This window comes from Lutra lutra, chromosome 3 (genome assembly GCF_902655055.1).
Source record: "Lutra lutra chromosome 3, mLutLut1.2, whole genome shotgun sequence".
NCBI lineage: Eukaryota > Metazoa > Chordata > Mammalia > Carnivora > Mustelidae > Lutra > Lutra lutra.
Window position 1 is genome coordinate 191074361 of NC_062280.1, and position 14051 is coordinate 191088411.

General features: G+C 38.2%; 1 protein-coding gene and 1 long non-coding RNA gene across 2 annotated transcripts in view; one reads left to right on the forward strand and one right to left on the reverse strand.

Moving 5' to 3' along the window:
- NALCN (sodium leak channel, non-selective) overlaps positions 1 to 14051 on the reverse strand; it is a 310211-nt gene that overhangs the window by 164919 nt on the left and 131241 nt on the right. The window contains exon 11 of the mRNA XM_047720335.1: positions 13019 to 13150. Within this exon, the coding sequence (XP_047576291.1) occupies positions 13019 to 13150 (132 nt within the window). The remainder of the gene's footprint in view (positions 1 to 13018; positions 13151 to 14051) is intronic.
- Positions 1 to 14051, forward strand: part of LOC125094796 (uncharacterized) — a 39994-nt gene that overhangs the window by 11331 nt on the left and 14612 nt on the right. The gene's annotated exons all lie outside the window — the stretch shown is intronic.

Consider the following 14051-nt stretch of genomic DNA (forward strand, 5'->3'; position numbering starts at 1 on the left):
TCTTTCTTTCTTTTTTTTAAAATTTATTTATTTGAGAGAGAGAAAGAGATCACAAGTAGGCAGGGAGGCAGGCAGAGAGAGAGGGGGAAGCAGGCTCCCTGCTGAGCAGAGAGCCCGATGCAGGGCTTGATCCCAGGACCCTGAGATCATGACCCGGGCCGAAGGCAGAGGCTTAAGCCACTGAGCCACCCAGGCGCCCCGAGTTCTTCATTTCTGATTGGCTCTTTGTTACATTTTCTTTCTCTTTATTAAGGGCCTCAGTGACATTCTCCACTCTTTTCTCAAGTCCAGTAAGTATCTATATGACCATTACTTTAAATTCTCTATTAGGGGTATTACTTATCTTCATTTCATTTAATTCTTTTGCTGTAATTTTGTCCTGTTCTTTCATTTGGGACATATTCCTCTGTATCCTCATTTTGTCTAACTCTCTGTATCTGCTTCTGTTTTAGGAAAGTTAGCTACATCTCCTGCTCTTAAAAGTAGTGACCTCATAAAGAAGAGTTATGTAGTGCCCTGCAGTGCAATGTTCCTGCTCACTAGAACTTGGTGCTTCAAGTCTGTCTCTTATGTATGTTGTGTGTGCCCTAGTGTTAATGGCTGAGCTTCTTTTGCTCTCAGTCCAGTTGTCTGCAATCATTCTCTTTGCCTATTTTGGGCAGGGTTTAGTCCCTGTGTTGTCAATATGCTAGTCTGGGGCTGCCTAAGGCTTGAGTTGAGTCAGACTAGGTATTTTCCAGAGATGCAGTAGCACCAAACTGTAGGGTAGTTACCCTGTGTTGTCCCCTGAGAACCTTTCATTGGTGGTTGGGGCCAGTAGTCAGACAAGATGTCTGTCCCCAACCCACTACTGGTGTCATAGTTGGACTGATGTGTGTGTTCTTCCCCTCTCCCATGTGGTAGGAGTCTCTTTGGGGTGATGCTGACCCCTTTTGGGGCTGCTTACATACTGCCAGGCTTGTAGCACTGATTGGTGGGCTTTGGTTAAGTGTGTACTGAAAGGGCAGGTCTGCAGGAGAATGCTTGGGTGGGACATACTCTTAGCAAATTAGGTGGACAGTGTTGTTCCCATGTTGGTTCCCACAGGTATGTAAGTGTCTAGGCTGGGGGTGGGGGAGGGAAATTGCACCTGTCATCTCTTTTGTTCTTGAAGTCCCCCAAGGACCCCTGCCCCTCTAGCACATGCTCTAAGATTTATACACAAATCTCCCTCCCATAAATCCCACGTGCTTTTTAAACTGCTGTATCTCCCTCCTGCCCATGGATAGTCCCTCAGGTTAATTTAGCTCTCAGCCGTATCTCTGAGGCTCTTCTTGCCCTCTTCAATGTGGTATCTTCTCTCCATGTAGGTGTGAAGAGTCTGTTCTGCCAGTCCTCAGGTTGTTTTCTGGATTATTTACACTGATGTCGCTGTTACCTAGTTGTGTCTTTGAGACGTGGTGAATTTAGGGTCCTCCTACTCTGCCATCTTACCCAGAAGTCTTCAATGTTTATTTGGTTCAACATTTTCCTTACTGATTTATTAAAGGGTTGGATTTCCTTGATTAGGAATCATCAGGAAAAATGGTAAAATAGTTTTCCACTTCTAAAACAAGATTGCACTAACTATCCTTACACAATATCAGTATTTTATTGGGCTTTTGTATCTACATATACATTCTCAGAGCTGGCATTCCTGGGGCAAAGGACAGGTTTGCATGTTTAAAATTGTAGAAAATATTAAGGGATTACTTTCAAAATGTTATAAGTCTTTTGCCTTCTAGCAAGGTAGGAAAGGGTTTCTTGTCCTAAATCTATACTATCACCAGATGTAATGGAACTTAATCAAACTTACTTATCAGTTCATATGTGCATTGATCATTTAGATTTTTCTTTTTAAAACAATTTTCCTGTTCATAACCATGCCAATTTTCTATGGTGGTGTTTTGTCTTTCTTATCAGTTTTCAGAGTTGCTGATATTAAGGACATTAATCTTTGTCTGCTATATGAACTGCAAATATGTTTTCCCTAGTCAATAGTTTGATTTTTAACTTTGGTGGCAGTAGCTCTACTACAACCACTTTAAATTTTATTTGGTCACATATTTCTACCTTTATCTTTTTAAACTTTTTCTTTACCTTTTAAAACAAAATAGGACTTTAGGAGGACTATTATTGAGTCTTCTTACCCAAAAAAACACAGTTTTTCAATTTATTTGGATGATGTTTTTTAATAAAAATTTCCCCCATAAAGATGTTATTGTTTGCTTGTGAAATTTATTTCTATGACTTTAATAGTCTGATAACTAGCGTAAATGCATTTTTTACCCTTTTTATTTCTATTTATTTATTTATTTATTTATTTACCATTTCCACCTAGTTAGTTCCAGTGGAGTAAAAAGGCTATTGATTTTTCTATAATGATTTTCTATACCCACCTTACTACATTCTTCTAATATTTTAAATAATATCTCCTGGGTTTTATAGAAATATGTAAATTTCACCTGCAAATGAAGATAAGATTTTTTCAAGACTTCTTTAGGAGTTAATTGTATTAATTCACCAACTATAATGCTATATCTATTTTATAATACACTAATGAATTGGCAGTAAGAGAGATCCCTAATTTGCTCCTATTTTCAAAGAAAATTTTCCAGCATTCATGTAAAATGGTTGCAATGGGTTTTGGTAATTAATTGCCACCATGTTTAAGGGCTTTCCTTCTGCTCTGCTTACAGGATTTTAGCTTTTAATTTACTGAGGCAAAGAAATATATTACAAGAGTCTTTGATGTTGACCATTTATATATTCCTGGAATAAATCTTAGATGGTAATGCTAGCCTGTTGGATTTTATTGAATAACATGTTACTTATAATACTTGTAGCTATTGTCATATATGAAACTGGTCCATAATTTTACATGTACTATCATCATCAAGGTTTTCGTTAAGCTTACACTAGCTTTCTCAAACTTACTGTGGAGTTTTCCATCTTTTGCATGATCTGTAATTTCTCAAATAAAATAAGAATTATTTCATCTTTGAAAGTAGGTACAATCCATGGGAACTCCAACTCCATGTGTAGGCATGTTTGTGTTGACACATTTTCAGTAAAGCTTACTCTTTTTCTAACAATCTGCAGTCAAGGTTTCCTTATCATATCCTCCTGAGGGTGGACTTGTTCCTTCTTTCACTGAAATACAGTTCAGTGTATTTGTTCCCATGTTATGTGGGGTCTCTATTCTGGCACCCATGTTATGTAGGGGTCTCTATTCTGGCACATCACCTTCACAGCCTCTTCTATCCTGGTTATAGCTCTTAAAATAGCAAGTTTTAGATGACAAAGATATGCAAATGCCCTCAGAGTAGCCATTGGTGTTAGTGCCCATCTCATGTTCTGCACTTACATCATACTTAATTTTTGGCCTTGAGAATATTCCTAAATTTTTTGCATGTCCTGCTAAGCATTTAAAATACAATAATATTTTAGTTGTAACTTTTAGTTGTTTCATCGAGAGATGATTTTCAGCCACCTTTTGGGGCCACCTTGCATGTGTTTCCTATAATCAATACACTATTTGAGTTTGTGTTTAAGCATAATCCGATTTTCTAGATCTTTTGAGAGGAAAATTCAATCTGTACATATTTAATGTGCTAAAATTAGCCTTGGTCTTCTTTCCAATTTTTTGTATGTCATTGCTATAAATTTTCTTGTCGTTTCTGACATGGTGAAACTGTTGCTAATTTCTTCCCCCCTTGTTAATTTGGACATTCTACCTTCCTTTTCTAATCCTCCAGTTCAATTCACAACAGTCATAAATCAATCTATCCTTTTTTATTATTGCATCAAAATTGAATAATTGTAAGCTCCTCTCCCACACAAATTTGCTTGCTCACGCATCCCTTACACCCCCGCCATCTACATAGCATGCTTCTATCACCCCATGTTTCATGGGTATCATGCCCCTTCCTAAATCCTGCTTTTTTGGAGATTGTTTACACACATTTACTTCTAGTTTCTTGAACCATAACTACTTTTTCCCGAAGGATTCTTGTGTGACATTTTTATTGTCATCTTTTACTTGGATTGGACACCTACCTCTCTTCTTTCCTTATCAGCCTCTCTGGTCTACATCTGCTTTTCCTTTGCTACTTCTCCAATATACTTATGATTAGCATACTTTAGAATAGTTTGCTCATATAAATATCACAAGTTGTACACTCTTTTAAACTTTCCTTTTCAAAATTTATTTTTTCTTCCAATTCTTTATTTGAATTCTAGTTATTTAACATATAGTGTAATATTGGTTTCAGGAATAGAAGTTAGTGGTTCGTCACTTACATGTAACAGCCAGTGCTTATTATATCAATACCTTAATTGATACCTTAATTAATACTTTAATACCCATCACCCACCAAAATGCATTTTTACCATGGACATTACTATTGTTGCTGCATACAGATTCTTTGCTCTCAATAGTCTGTACATATATTAACTCACTGCCTTCTACCTTCCAACAATGTAGATGAGTCGTATCTGATGCGCAGTACATTTATTTTGCTTTTGGTGATTTTTTAAGCCTGCTGAGAGGCTTAAACATTTTTCCTTATGCTTGCAACCAAGGAAGGTCACCAGGACATGCCTAGGAATTTTTTTTTTTTTTTCATTTAGTCTCCCTGAGATTTAGTGACTCCTTTCAATCTACTGATTTATGCTTTTCCTCAATTTAGGAACATTTTTCTCTCATTATTAATTTTCTTCTATCCATTCTCTTTTTCCTCCAGGAGCTTGTATTGGTCTCATAAGAGTGGTTAGTCTCTTTCGCTTTTTCCTTCATGATTTCTGCCATTTCTTAGAGGTCTCCCACCACTTGATCTTCTGTATTAATAATTCTTTCTCAACATCAACCACACCCTTTTTCAGCTTTTTTTTTTTTTTAAGTTTAGCTAAAGTTTCAGAAAGTTTGTTTTGTGTCTCAATTGCCTATGCTTAAGACATTAAAAAACAAAACAAAACAAAACAAAACAAACCCTGCTGTCTTCCATCAATTATACTTGTTTGGGAAAGTCCTATACTTGATCATCTTGGTTTTCTGAGTTTCATCCTTAGTTTCTGGGTCCCTTTGTATGAGAATAATTTTTATTTGCATGTTCATGACTGCATTTTTTCTTTTTCTTTTCTTTTCTTTCTTTTTTTTTTTTTTTTTTTTGTCTTTTAGGATCTATTGAGCAGTGACAAATGAGAACTTGTAGGGGGGACTGTGATTTTTATGGTAAGTGACTTAAAAACCCATGGTCCTCTGCTGGGCAGCAAGGAGGGAGCTGCCCTTTGTCAAGGCTCATCCTAGGCTGGTGGAATCCATTTCCAACTGCCTCTACCTGAAAACAATTAAGCTTCTAGCTAGGCTCCTTTCCTGGCTCATCAACATCAGTGGGATTTTTTGGATCTCTCTGGACCACAAGCAACCACGAGGCAGGTGTAACTCCTATGCAGGGTCAGCCCCAGACAGCCAGAGGATCCAAATCTCTGCCGTAAGTTTTTTGTTTGTTTTAAAATCTTTTTGTTTTATTTATTTATTTATTAACATATAATCCATAAGCTTTAACAAAGAGGCGAGTTTTCTCCAGCTCTGGTTTCTTAGTCTGGGTCTTGTAACAATATGAAGACCATTGGGGGAATCACTGGAGAAACTGAAACAAGAGGGGTCTGTCCTGATGGTCCAACCTGCAGCTGGACCTAGCTATTGTATTAGCGGAGGAAACAATGATAGGCACCCACACATCTATCTCTAGGCTTCGCCTGTATTTTCAGACTTTCTTTCCAAAGGAAAGAATGAAATCCATATCAAAGTGTCTTTTTTTTTTTTTTTTAAGTTGGGAACTACTGATACATACCTGAAATATATCCAAATAGATTGTCAAATTATATATAAATACAACTAATCACTTTACTAACTTTACATTTGCTATCAAAAGACAGATGGAATGGTCTCTTTAAAGGATCATAATTCATGATTAAATATGCAGCTGGATCCATTTGCATTATTATTTGCTCAGTGGGAAAATCTATGTGCTTTTCAAACCCACCAAGAGCCACTAAAAATGTATTTAGCAAACTGTTATGTGATTATGTGTAAATACCATATTCCCACTCATTTTCCTACTGGGGTTCCTGATTCCAGTACTCGTGGGATCCAATCCCTCATTTTAACATAATTTTTTAATTATTATAAGCTAACACTCCAGTTCTCTGAGAAAAAGTAATCCCAAGGTGGTAAAATTTTATGAAAAATGTTATACATGAAAATATATGTAACTTGGTTATAACTAGGGGTTACTCTGGTGTAGGGAAGAACTATGTCAGGAATTAAAGGTGTGATTTAGGAAAATCAAATTAGCTTACATGTTCATGAAGTATTCTAATGTAGGCCAGAAGGTTTAGTGCTGCGTTTCAATTCAGAGGAATATCACAGTTCAGAAGCATTGGAGTGGAACAGTGAGGGGGAAGCTGTAGCAACCCCTCTCAGTGGGTGGCTCCAGCCCATGTCAGGGAACTGAGCCTTGACAATAGCTGAACAGGGAGGAACTTGCCAGGGTCATGCTGTTGGCCATACAAAAAGGAGAAGGCCCCAGGGCTGCCTGCAGAACCTAGACACCTGAAGAAGTGCTCATAAGAATCAACTAGAAATGCGTCCATTTTCAGGCTTCTTCCAAATCCCAGGCAGTCAATAGTGCAACCCCACGGGAGGGTGGATTCTCACTCATCACTACTGGTCTGGGAGGGCACATGCCATTGCTGTGCCCCGTCCCTCTGCAGCTCCCACATGGACAGGGTCCATGGGACCTTTCCTCTGTCTCTGATCCCTGCAGCACATGATACGGTGTGTGAGCGCTTACAAGTTGAAACTCATCTTTTCAAGAGTGAAGTTAAGTGATAAACTTCCCATAAATATTGTCACATTCCTTAAAACAACTTGGAAGCAGTACGTGAAGAAAACAAATATTTTTCTCCCTACAATTTTCCTAAGTCAGTGTTTTCCAATTCTTTTTTTTTTTTTTTAAACACCTCCTCCTCCCCAACCAGGGGTCTTTTTAGATATTTTGTTTCTAATCACCACCCCATGTGGAATTTTAATACCACAGATATGTTATATATCTACATATCTATATCTATATCTGTATCTATATATATATACCTACTTCATATGCCTATCTCTGCTTTATAAATAGAAAGAGTAAGATTTTTTTTTTTTTGCCTCCCTAAAAACCAATTGTTACCCCTTTACAGGTGTTTTCACTCCCTGTTGAAAATGCACACTCTATAGATATATCTGGTTTCATGTCACCATAGCAAATTTTAACTAATATTTTCAGGAGTGCAGGTTATATGAGTTCTTTAGGCAAAGAACTACACTTTGTTATTTCTTCTCCAAGTTTTCATTTCATAATAATACTTATGCTATTTCATATATACCATAATGCACCCTCTTGTCCTCAAGAAAATTACCAATAATGGAATGCAGATTTAAAAATTAGAGGAGTTATTCCAAAAAACAGTATTATATTTGTTTCCAGGAAACTATGCCACTTGTGAAAATATTTTTTTTAGAGTGAAAAGTATGAGAAATTGATTTAAAATGCTTGTTTACTAAAATAACTTGCAATTGGATTTGTGAGGCTAACAGGTAAAACAGTAAGATGAGTGCCAAATTTCTGAGGCTAAGGAGAAAAATAACCAAATGAAAATGACATGCATAATGTAAATACAACAATAGAAATCGTTCTGCCCTTTTAATTCAATGAATAATGTATGAGCATTTATAGGTGACAAATTATAAATGAGCTGATTGTGCCGTGTGGGTCTGAGAAAATAAAATGGTAGAGATGCTGCCCAAATGTAGGAAAGATACTTGAAATATGTTATCCAAGATTTGTGTTTCAGTCTCTATTTCACACTTCCATAGGAACATAATGGATATTAATGAGAAAATGAATGCAAATTTGTCACAAAAGAAGATTAGAGAACACAAGTCGTAAGATATCCAATTCAGGTAACTCTCTTCTCCTAAATGAAATTCAGATTAAATAACATCAAAATAAATGCTTATCTGCATCCCTCTAGAGGTGTCTGTAAATCACCTGCTCTTAGCCTACAGTGTACCTTCAGTATTCCACATAAATAGTAAACTTCTGAAATGGATCACGGAATAGTTGAAAAGGTCATAATTATATTATTTTTTACCTAACAGGGTTCTGTCCAAGTCCTTTGGAAGAAAGGACCAAAATATTATTGTCAGAAGAAGCTTATTTAATGAAAATTTTCCAAAAAGGAAATTAAACTTAATGATAATCGGAAAGACTGCTGTTATGGCAAATGTGTCAGTTTCTTAATTTGGTCATTTCTTGTGATTAATGAGGTGAAATATGGGTGTCAGATTTTGTTGGAAGTTAAATAAATGGGTCTTTCATTTAATTTTATTTTAACAAATATCATAAAGCCAAATGTCCTCAGAGGGACACAGAAGCTACTCTTCTAGAAAAGATTAGTTTTTGAAAGATGGCAAATAGTCCATGCTTTAAGAAAGCCTTTCTGCTTCAAACACAAAGCTGCCATAGAGAAACAGGAAACCAGAGAGACATCTTGGATTTAAACAAAGTAAACCTCTCTCCTGACCAGAAATGCTATTCTTTATTGCTGGCTTCATTGTGCTAGCTCTCCCATCAATTTGTGACTTTCTTAAAAGAGGAATTTTGGGGGTGCCTGGGTGGCTCATTGGGCTAAGGCTCTGCCTTTGGCTCTGGTCATGATCTTAGGATCTTGGGATGGAGCCCACTTTGGGCTCTTTGCTCAGCGGGGAGCCTGCTCCCTTCCACCCCCGCCTGCCTCTCTGCCTGCTTGTGATCTCTGTCAAATAAATAAATAAAATCTTTAAAAAAAAAAAAGAGGAATTTTGTTAAAACTGTTAATCTTCTGTGCATAACACTGTGCTGATAAGTTTCTGTTAAATGTATAGTCTAACAGATATACCTTTATATTTATATATTTTTATATAACAAGAAAAAAGTACTGTTCAAGTTTTAGTACTTAAGAGAATGAGACTATCCATTTATATTCATTATAAAAATGTGCTTTTGTTTATAATACTACTAACAATGTTTAATCTTAGATCAGAATTAAAAATGAAAACTCTTACCAAAGAAAGCAAATTCATCTTTTCACATGTATACATAGCCTAAAAAAACAAAGAAAAGTTTTTCCTGTTTCTTAACTAATTTTTAAATTTAAGTTAGTAGCAAAACTGGTCTCCAGCTATATAACAGAAGCTAAGCAGCTTAATTTGTGCTTAAAAGTTGTTTTTTAGACTGCAAGATGATTCTAATGGGTACAGTGGTTTATTTTGGATTTTTTAAAAAGAATTTATTTATTTATTTGACAGAGAGAGAGAGATCACAGAGTAGGCAGTACTTAATAAGTACTTAATAACTACTAAGTATAAGTAGGCAGAGAGGCAGGCAGAGAGAGGGCGGAAGCAGGCTCCCTGCTGAGCAGAGAGCCCCGTGTGGAGCTCGATTCCAGGACCCTGAGATCATGACCTGAGCCAAAGGTAGAGGCTAAACCCACTGAGACACCCAGGCGTCCCTATTGTGGATTTTTGAAATTATCCTGGAATTCGTGGGAACTCAAGAAATTACTTCTCTGAAAGCACAGGGCCATGTGTGATCTATTTTAAAAATAAACTTTCTAAAATATCATATTATGCTATTGCCTTAAATACTGAATCATGATAGCCCATACACTTGAATTTCTGTTACTACAGCTATTTTAAGAAGTAAATAGGGCAATGAATTCTTTTAAAGTACTGGAACATAATAGAATCTCACCCAAATGGCAGTTATTATTGTTGTTAGTATTAGTATATTTGAATTTAACACATAAAGATGTTAGTTGACATACTCTCTGCTTTTATAGTTCAAGCCAAAGTTGAGAACAACTGCTTATTTTTATAAATACAGTTTTATTGGAACACCACCACTCTGAGCCCACAACCATTTTTGTACAACAACGGTAGGGTTGAGTAGCTGAGACAAAGAGCATGTGGCCTGAAAAGCCTGTGATGTTTATTATCTGGCTCTTTAAGAAAAACTTTGCTGACTTATCCCTGTTCACTGAATCTGCTTCCTATGTCCTTGCCTCAGCTGGTTCTGTCCCAGTGCACGGCTTCCTCCACAGCCCTTTCCAGAAGGGGATGCTCATGCTCCAGTGTCCCACATGGCCCATGGAGGATAGCATGTGGATGAGGAGGAGATGATTGTCTCTTACTCCTCAACACCCTTTAAGGTATATTCCATCAGTTTAAGATACCCTCTCATCAGACCCTCCCTGTGGCTGCCATTCATTAATCTCTCCATCAGGTTTTCCTATGTGCCCCTGCCTACACTCCCTCCCCAAGAACTGGCTTCACACAGAATGAGTTCAATGTCATTGTGAAGATTTTAGCCAACATCTTAGTTTGATAGCTCCTTGCCATCTTGCCTGGACTCCATCGTTATGTTTGAGACAATCACAACCATGTAACACTTCATATTTTATGTTTAGTTATCCAGAATTTTTCTGAAATCCTAAATCCTTGGTCCCACTTTCCTTATAACCTGCAGCCCATTGACAGACACTTGAAGCAGGTAGAGTGTAATATTCCTCCAGGAAGCTCACAACTATCTTCATGTTAATGGCTTGCTAGAAGGAAAAACAACCTTAACTTGACAATGACAAGGCCTCAGCTATCCTGTGAGTCTTCTTTAACATAAGAAAATCCTTTTGAAACCTCCCTTTTCCTTACTTCCCCCAACTCCCAATTATGTAAGCAGCCGCCCCTCACAACCCTGGGGCAGCAGCTCTTTCTGTCCAATGGTCCTGTCTCTCTGCTTTAATAAACCACCATTTTGCACCAAAAACCCAAAACTTTCTCTAGCTCTCTCAGCTCCACCAGCCTGGAAAATCTCCAGAGCTGCCTCAGTCTCAGTGTTGCCTTTCTCCTTTTTATACCAGGCTAAAAAAGGCACAGACCTATCTAAATTGGTATCATTATGAATTTGTAGCTTCAAAATTCAGCTGGGTCTTTAGCATTGGAATTAATGTATCTTTAATTGCCTTATTTTTATATTCTTCACAGGGTCCATACCTTCCCATTTGATAGTCTTATTATCAGGCTGGATATAGACCTTGCTTTCTACTCCAGACAGAAATCACTTGACTGGGATTCCTACAATGTTCGAATCCTTGCATTAGAAATTCACCTGCAAATATTACTATTGGCCCATGTTTTTCTGTGCTTTTAATGACAATTCAATCATTGTGTGCTGGATCTACAGCAAAATTATACCCATTTTTCAAGTGTCAGGCTGTATATAATTTCTTCATGAGCTCCTGTCATCGGTACTCCACAGCATAAAACACTTGCTGTTTACTGTCTATGTTTCTTGCTAAACTGTAAGCTCCATATTCCACACCGTAATTAGGCAGCATCACATCACAGTAGAAATGTAATCTAAATATTTTCTTACAGACAACAAACCTCCAAGAAGAGGGGAATTCACAGGTGACTCCTTAAAAATTTCTTGATACCCACATGGATGTTAACATTCAATAGGTATATGCCATCAATTCTTTTTCTGAAAAGTTTATGTGTGAGTGGATTGAATTTTTTTTTTTAAAGATTTTATTTATTTATTTATTTGACAGACAGAGATCACAAGCAGGCAGAGAGGCAGGCAGAGAGAGAGGAGGAAGCAGGCTCCCTGCTGAGCAGAGAGCCCGATGCGGGGCTCGATCCCAGGACCCTGAGATCATGACCTGAGCCGAAGGCAGCGGCTTAACCCACTGAGCCACCCAGGCGCCCCGGATTGAATTTTTATTAACCAAATCCATCTTTAAATGTACTGGAAGAATTCTAGATATCTTAGAGAACTCAACGATATGGCAAATTGATTTTTTTTTAACATGGAAAATGCTTTTATAATAAAAGTAGTCAAATTATTATTTTTCTGTCTTTTAAGTTTACTTTTTCATATATCCTATTTCTTTTTTTTTAATATTTTATTTATTTATTTGACAGACAGAGATCACAAGTAGGCAGAGAGGCAGGCAGAGAGAGAGAGAGAGGAGGAAGCAGGCTCCCTGCTGAGCAGAGAGCCCAATGCGGGGCTCGATTCCAGGACCCTGAGATCATGACCTGAGCCGAAGGCAGAGGCTTTAACCCACTGAGCCACCCAGGTGCCCCTCATATATCCTATTTCTTAAGGTGTAGTTCAGCTGTGTATGCATACCTCACTTAAAGGATAAAAGGGTTTTGAAAGAGTTATATGTCAACCAATTTTTCCATAAACATGTATCACTGAATTCTGATGTGTATCTTAGAAATAATTTTTCACAATAAAAAAGTGGTCTCTGGATGCCATTAAAATATTTAAGAATCAACTATATTAACAAAGTTACTCAATAGATAAGAAGAAGAACCATTCCAAAACTCTAGGATGGTATGTAGGGGGCTAGAAGATGCTTATTTAATCACTAAACCTACCTGCTCCTTGGTATCTTCAGAGCAGGTGGTAACACCTCAGTTTCTAGCACAGAAATGATCACATCACATTGTTCAATTTCCCTCCTGCCTTCTCTGTGGTATTATTGAGCTGACTGGCTTACTTATCGTCTTCTGAATCTGTGCTTGCCTACCCTTAGTAGGAAACAGACTAACACAGAGTGAGAAAGGGGGAGCACATGAGAGCGAGCTCGGAAGAGTTTTTAAGAGCAGGGGAGAGGAGTTTCCCTGGCAACGTGACATGAAGTCATGCAGTCGGAGGGTGACAGACAATCAGCCCGGCAACACAGTGACCAAAGAAACATTTAAGAAGCAGACAATGAATCAGCTTTGGTCAAAGTCAAATACTTAAGGAACTGATGTAAATTTTCCAACTTGTAAAAGGCACCGTCTGGGGCTGACCTTCACCTTGCACACTGATGTGCCCTCGAGCTGGCCGCTTACCTCTGCGAGATAGAACTCGTCGTACTGCCTCCTGAAGCTTTCTCCTTTGTGGTAGTTGCTCGCAGCCACTATCACATCCACAGTCACCATGCTCAGGATGAACATGTGGAAAACGGACGACCGCATCATTTGCTAAGGAGGGAAAACAGACAAACTCTAAACAAAGACAGAAACAGCTCTGGGAAGTTACCCCAATTTTAGAGAGATGAAAACAGAGGCTCGGCGAAGTTAAATAACTTTCTCACTATCACACAAGTCTTGCAGGTGGACCCACAATTTGGACCCAAGTCTATGGGCTACACCGAGGTGACATAATTAGGCATTCAAAAATAATGACTCTTATTATGATGGCTAGCTTGTATTCAATGCTTACAAAGTTCCCGGCCACACTCTAAGTATGTTATTTACTTTAGTTCTTTTCAGCTCCACCGTAGCCCTACACAGCGGGATACATTACTCAGTTTTTCCAGTGAGTTCAGAGAGATTAAGTCATTTGCCCAAGATCACACAGCAAGTGCACAGTAGAAGTAGGCTCCATATCCAAGTCTGTCTAAAGTTCTTTCATGGTGGGGTAGACAATAGATAAAAGGAGAGAGGACAGGCTGAAGGCCTCGCCAAAAAAGGAGAGAGAAGCTGGCTTATGGAAATCCCACTAAATCCCATCCCTTGGCATCAACTGCCCGGAGACTAACGCTGCCACGTGTGGAGGTTTTGTTTCTTCTTGGCATGTGGGGGCACGGATCCTTACATGTGATCTGACCTGAGAACGCTTCCATTTTTGCAATGAAAATCACCTCACGAAAGCAGATCCTGGGGATGGGAAAAGAGAAACAGGGCTGCGTCCTCTGAGCTGCTGTCTTATGCGCCCACACGTGACTTCGTACGGCCGTCAATACCCTGCACTTGTACAACACTAAGGACATGGGCTCAGAGCCCAATTGCATGGAGCAGAGATTCGACCACATCCAAGGTCTGTGGCCCTGGGTAAGTTAGCTAAGCCTGTCTGAGCTTCTATCTTCCTCATCAGTAAAGC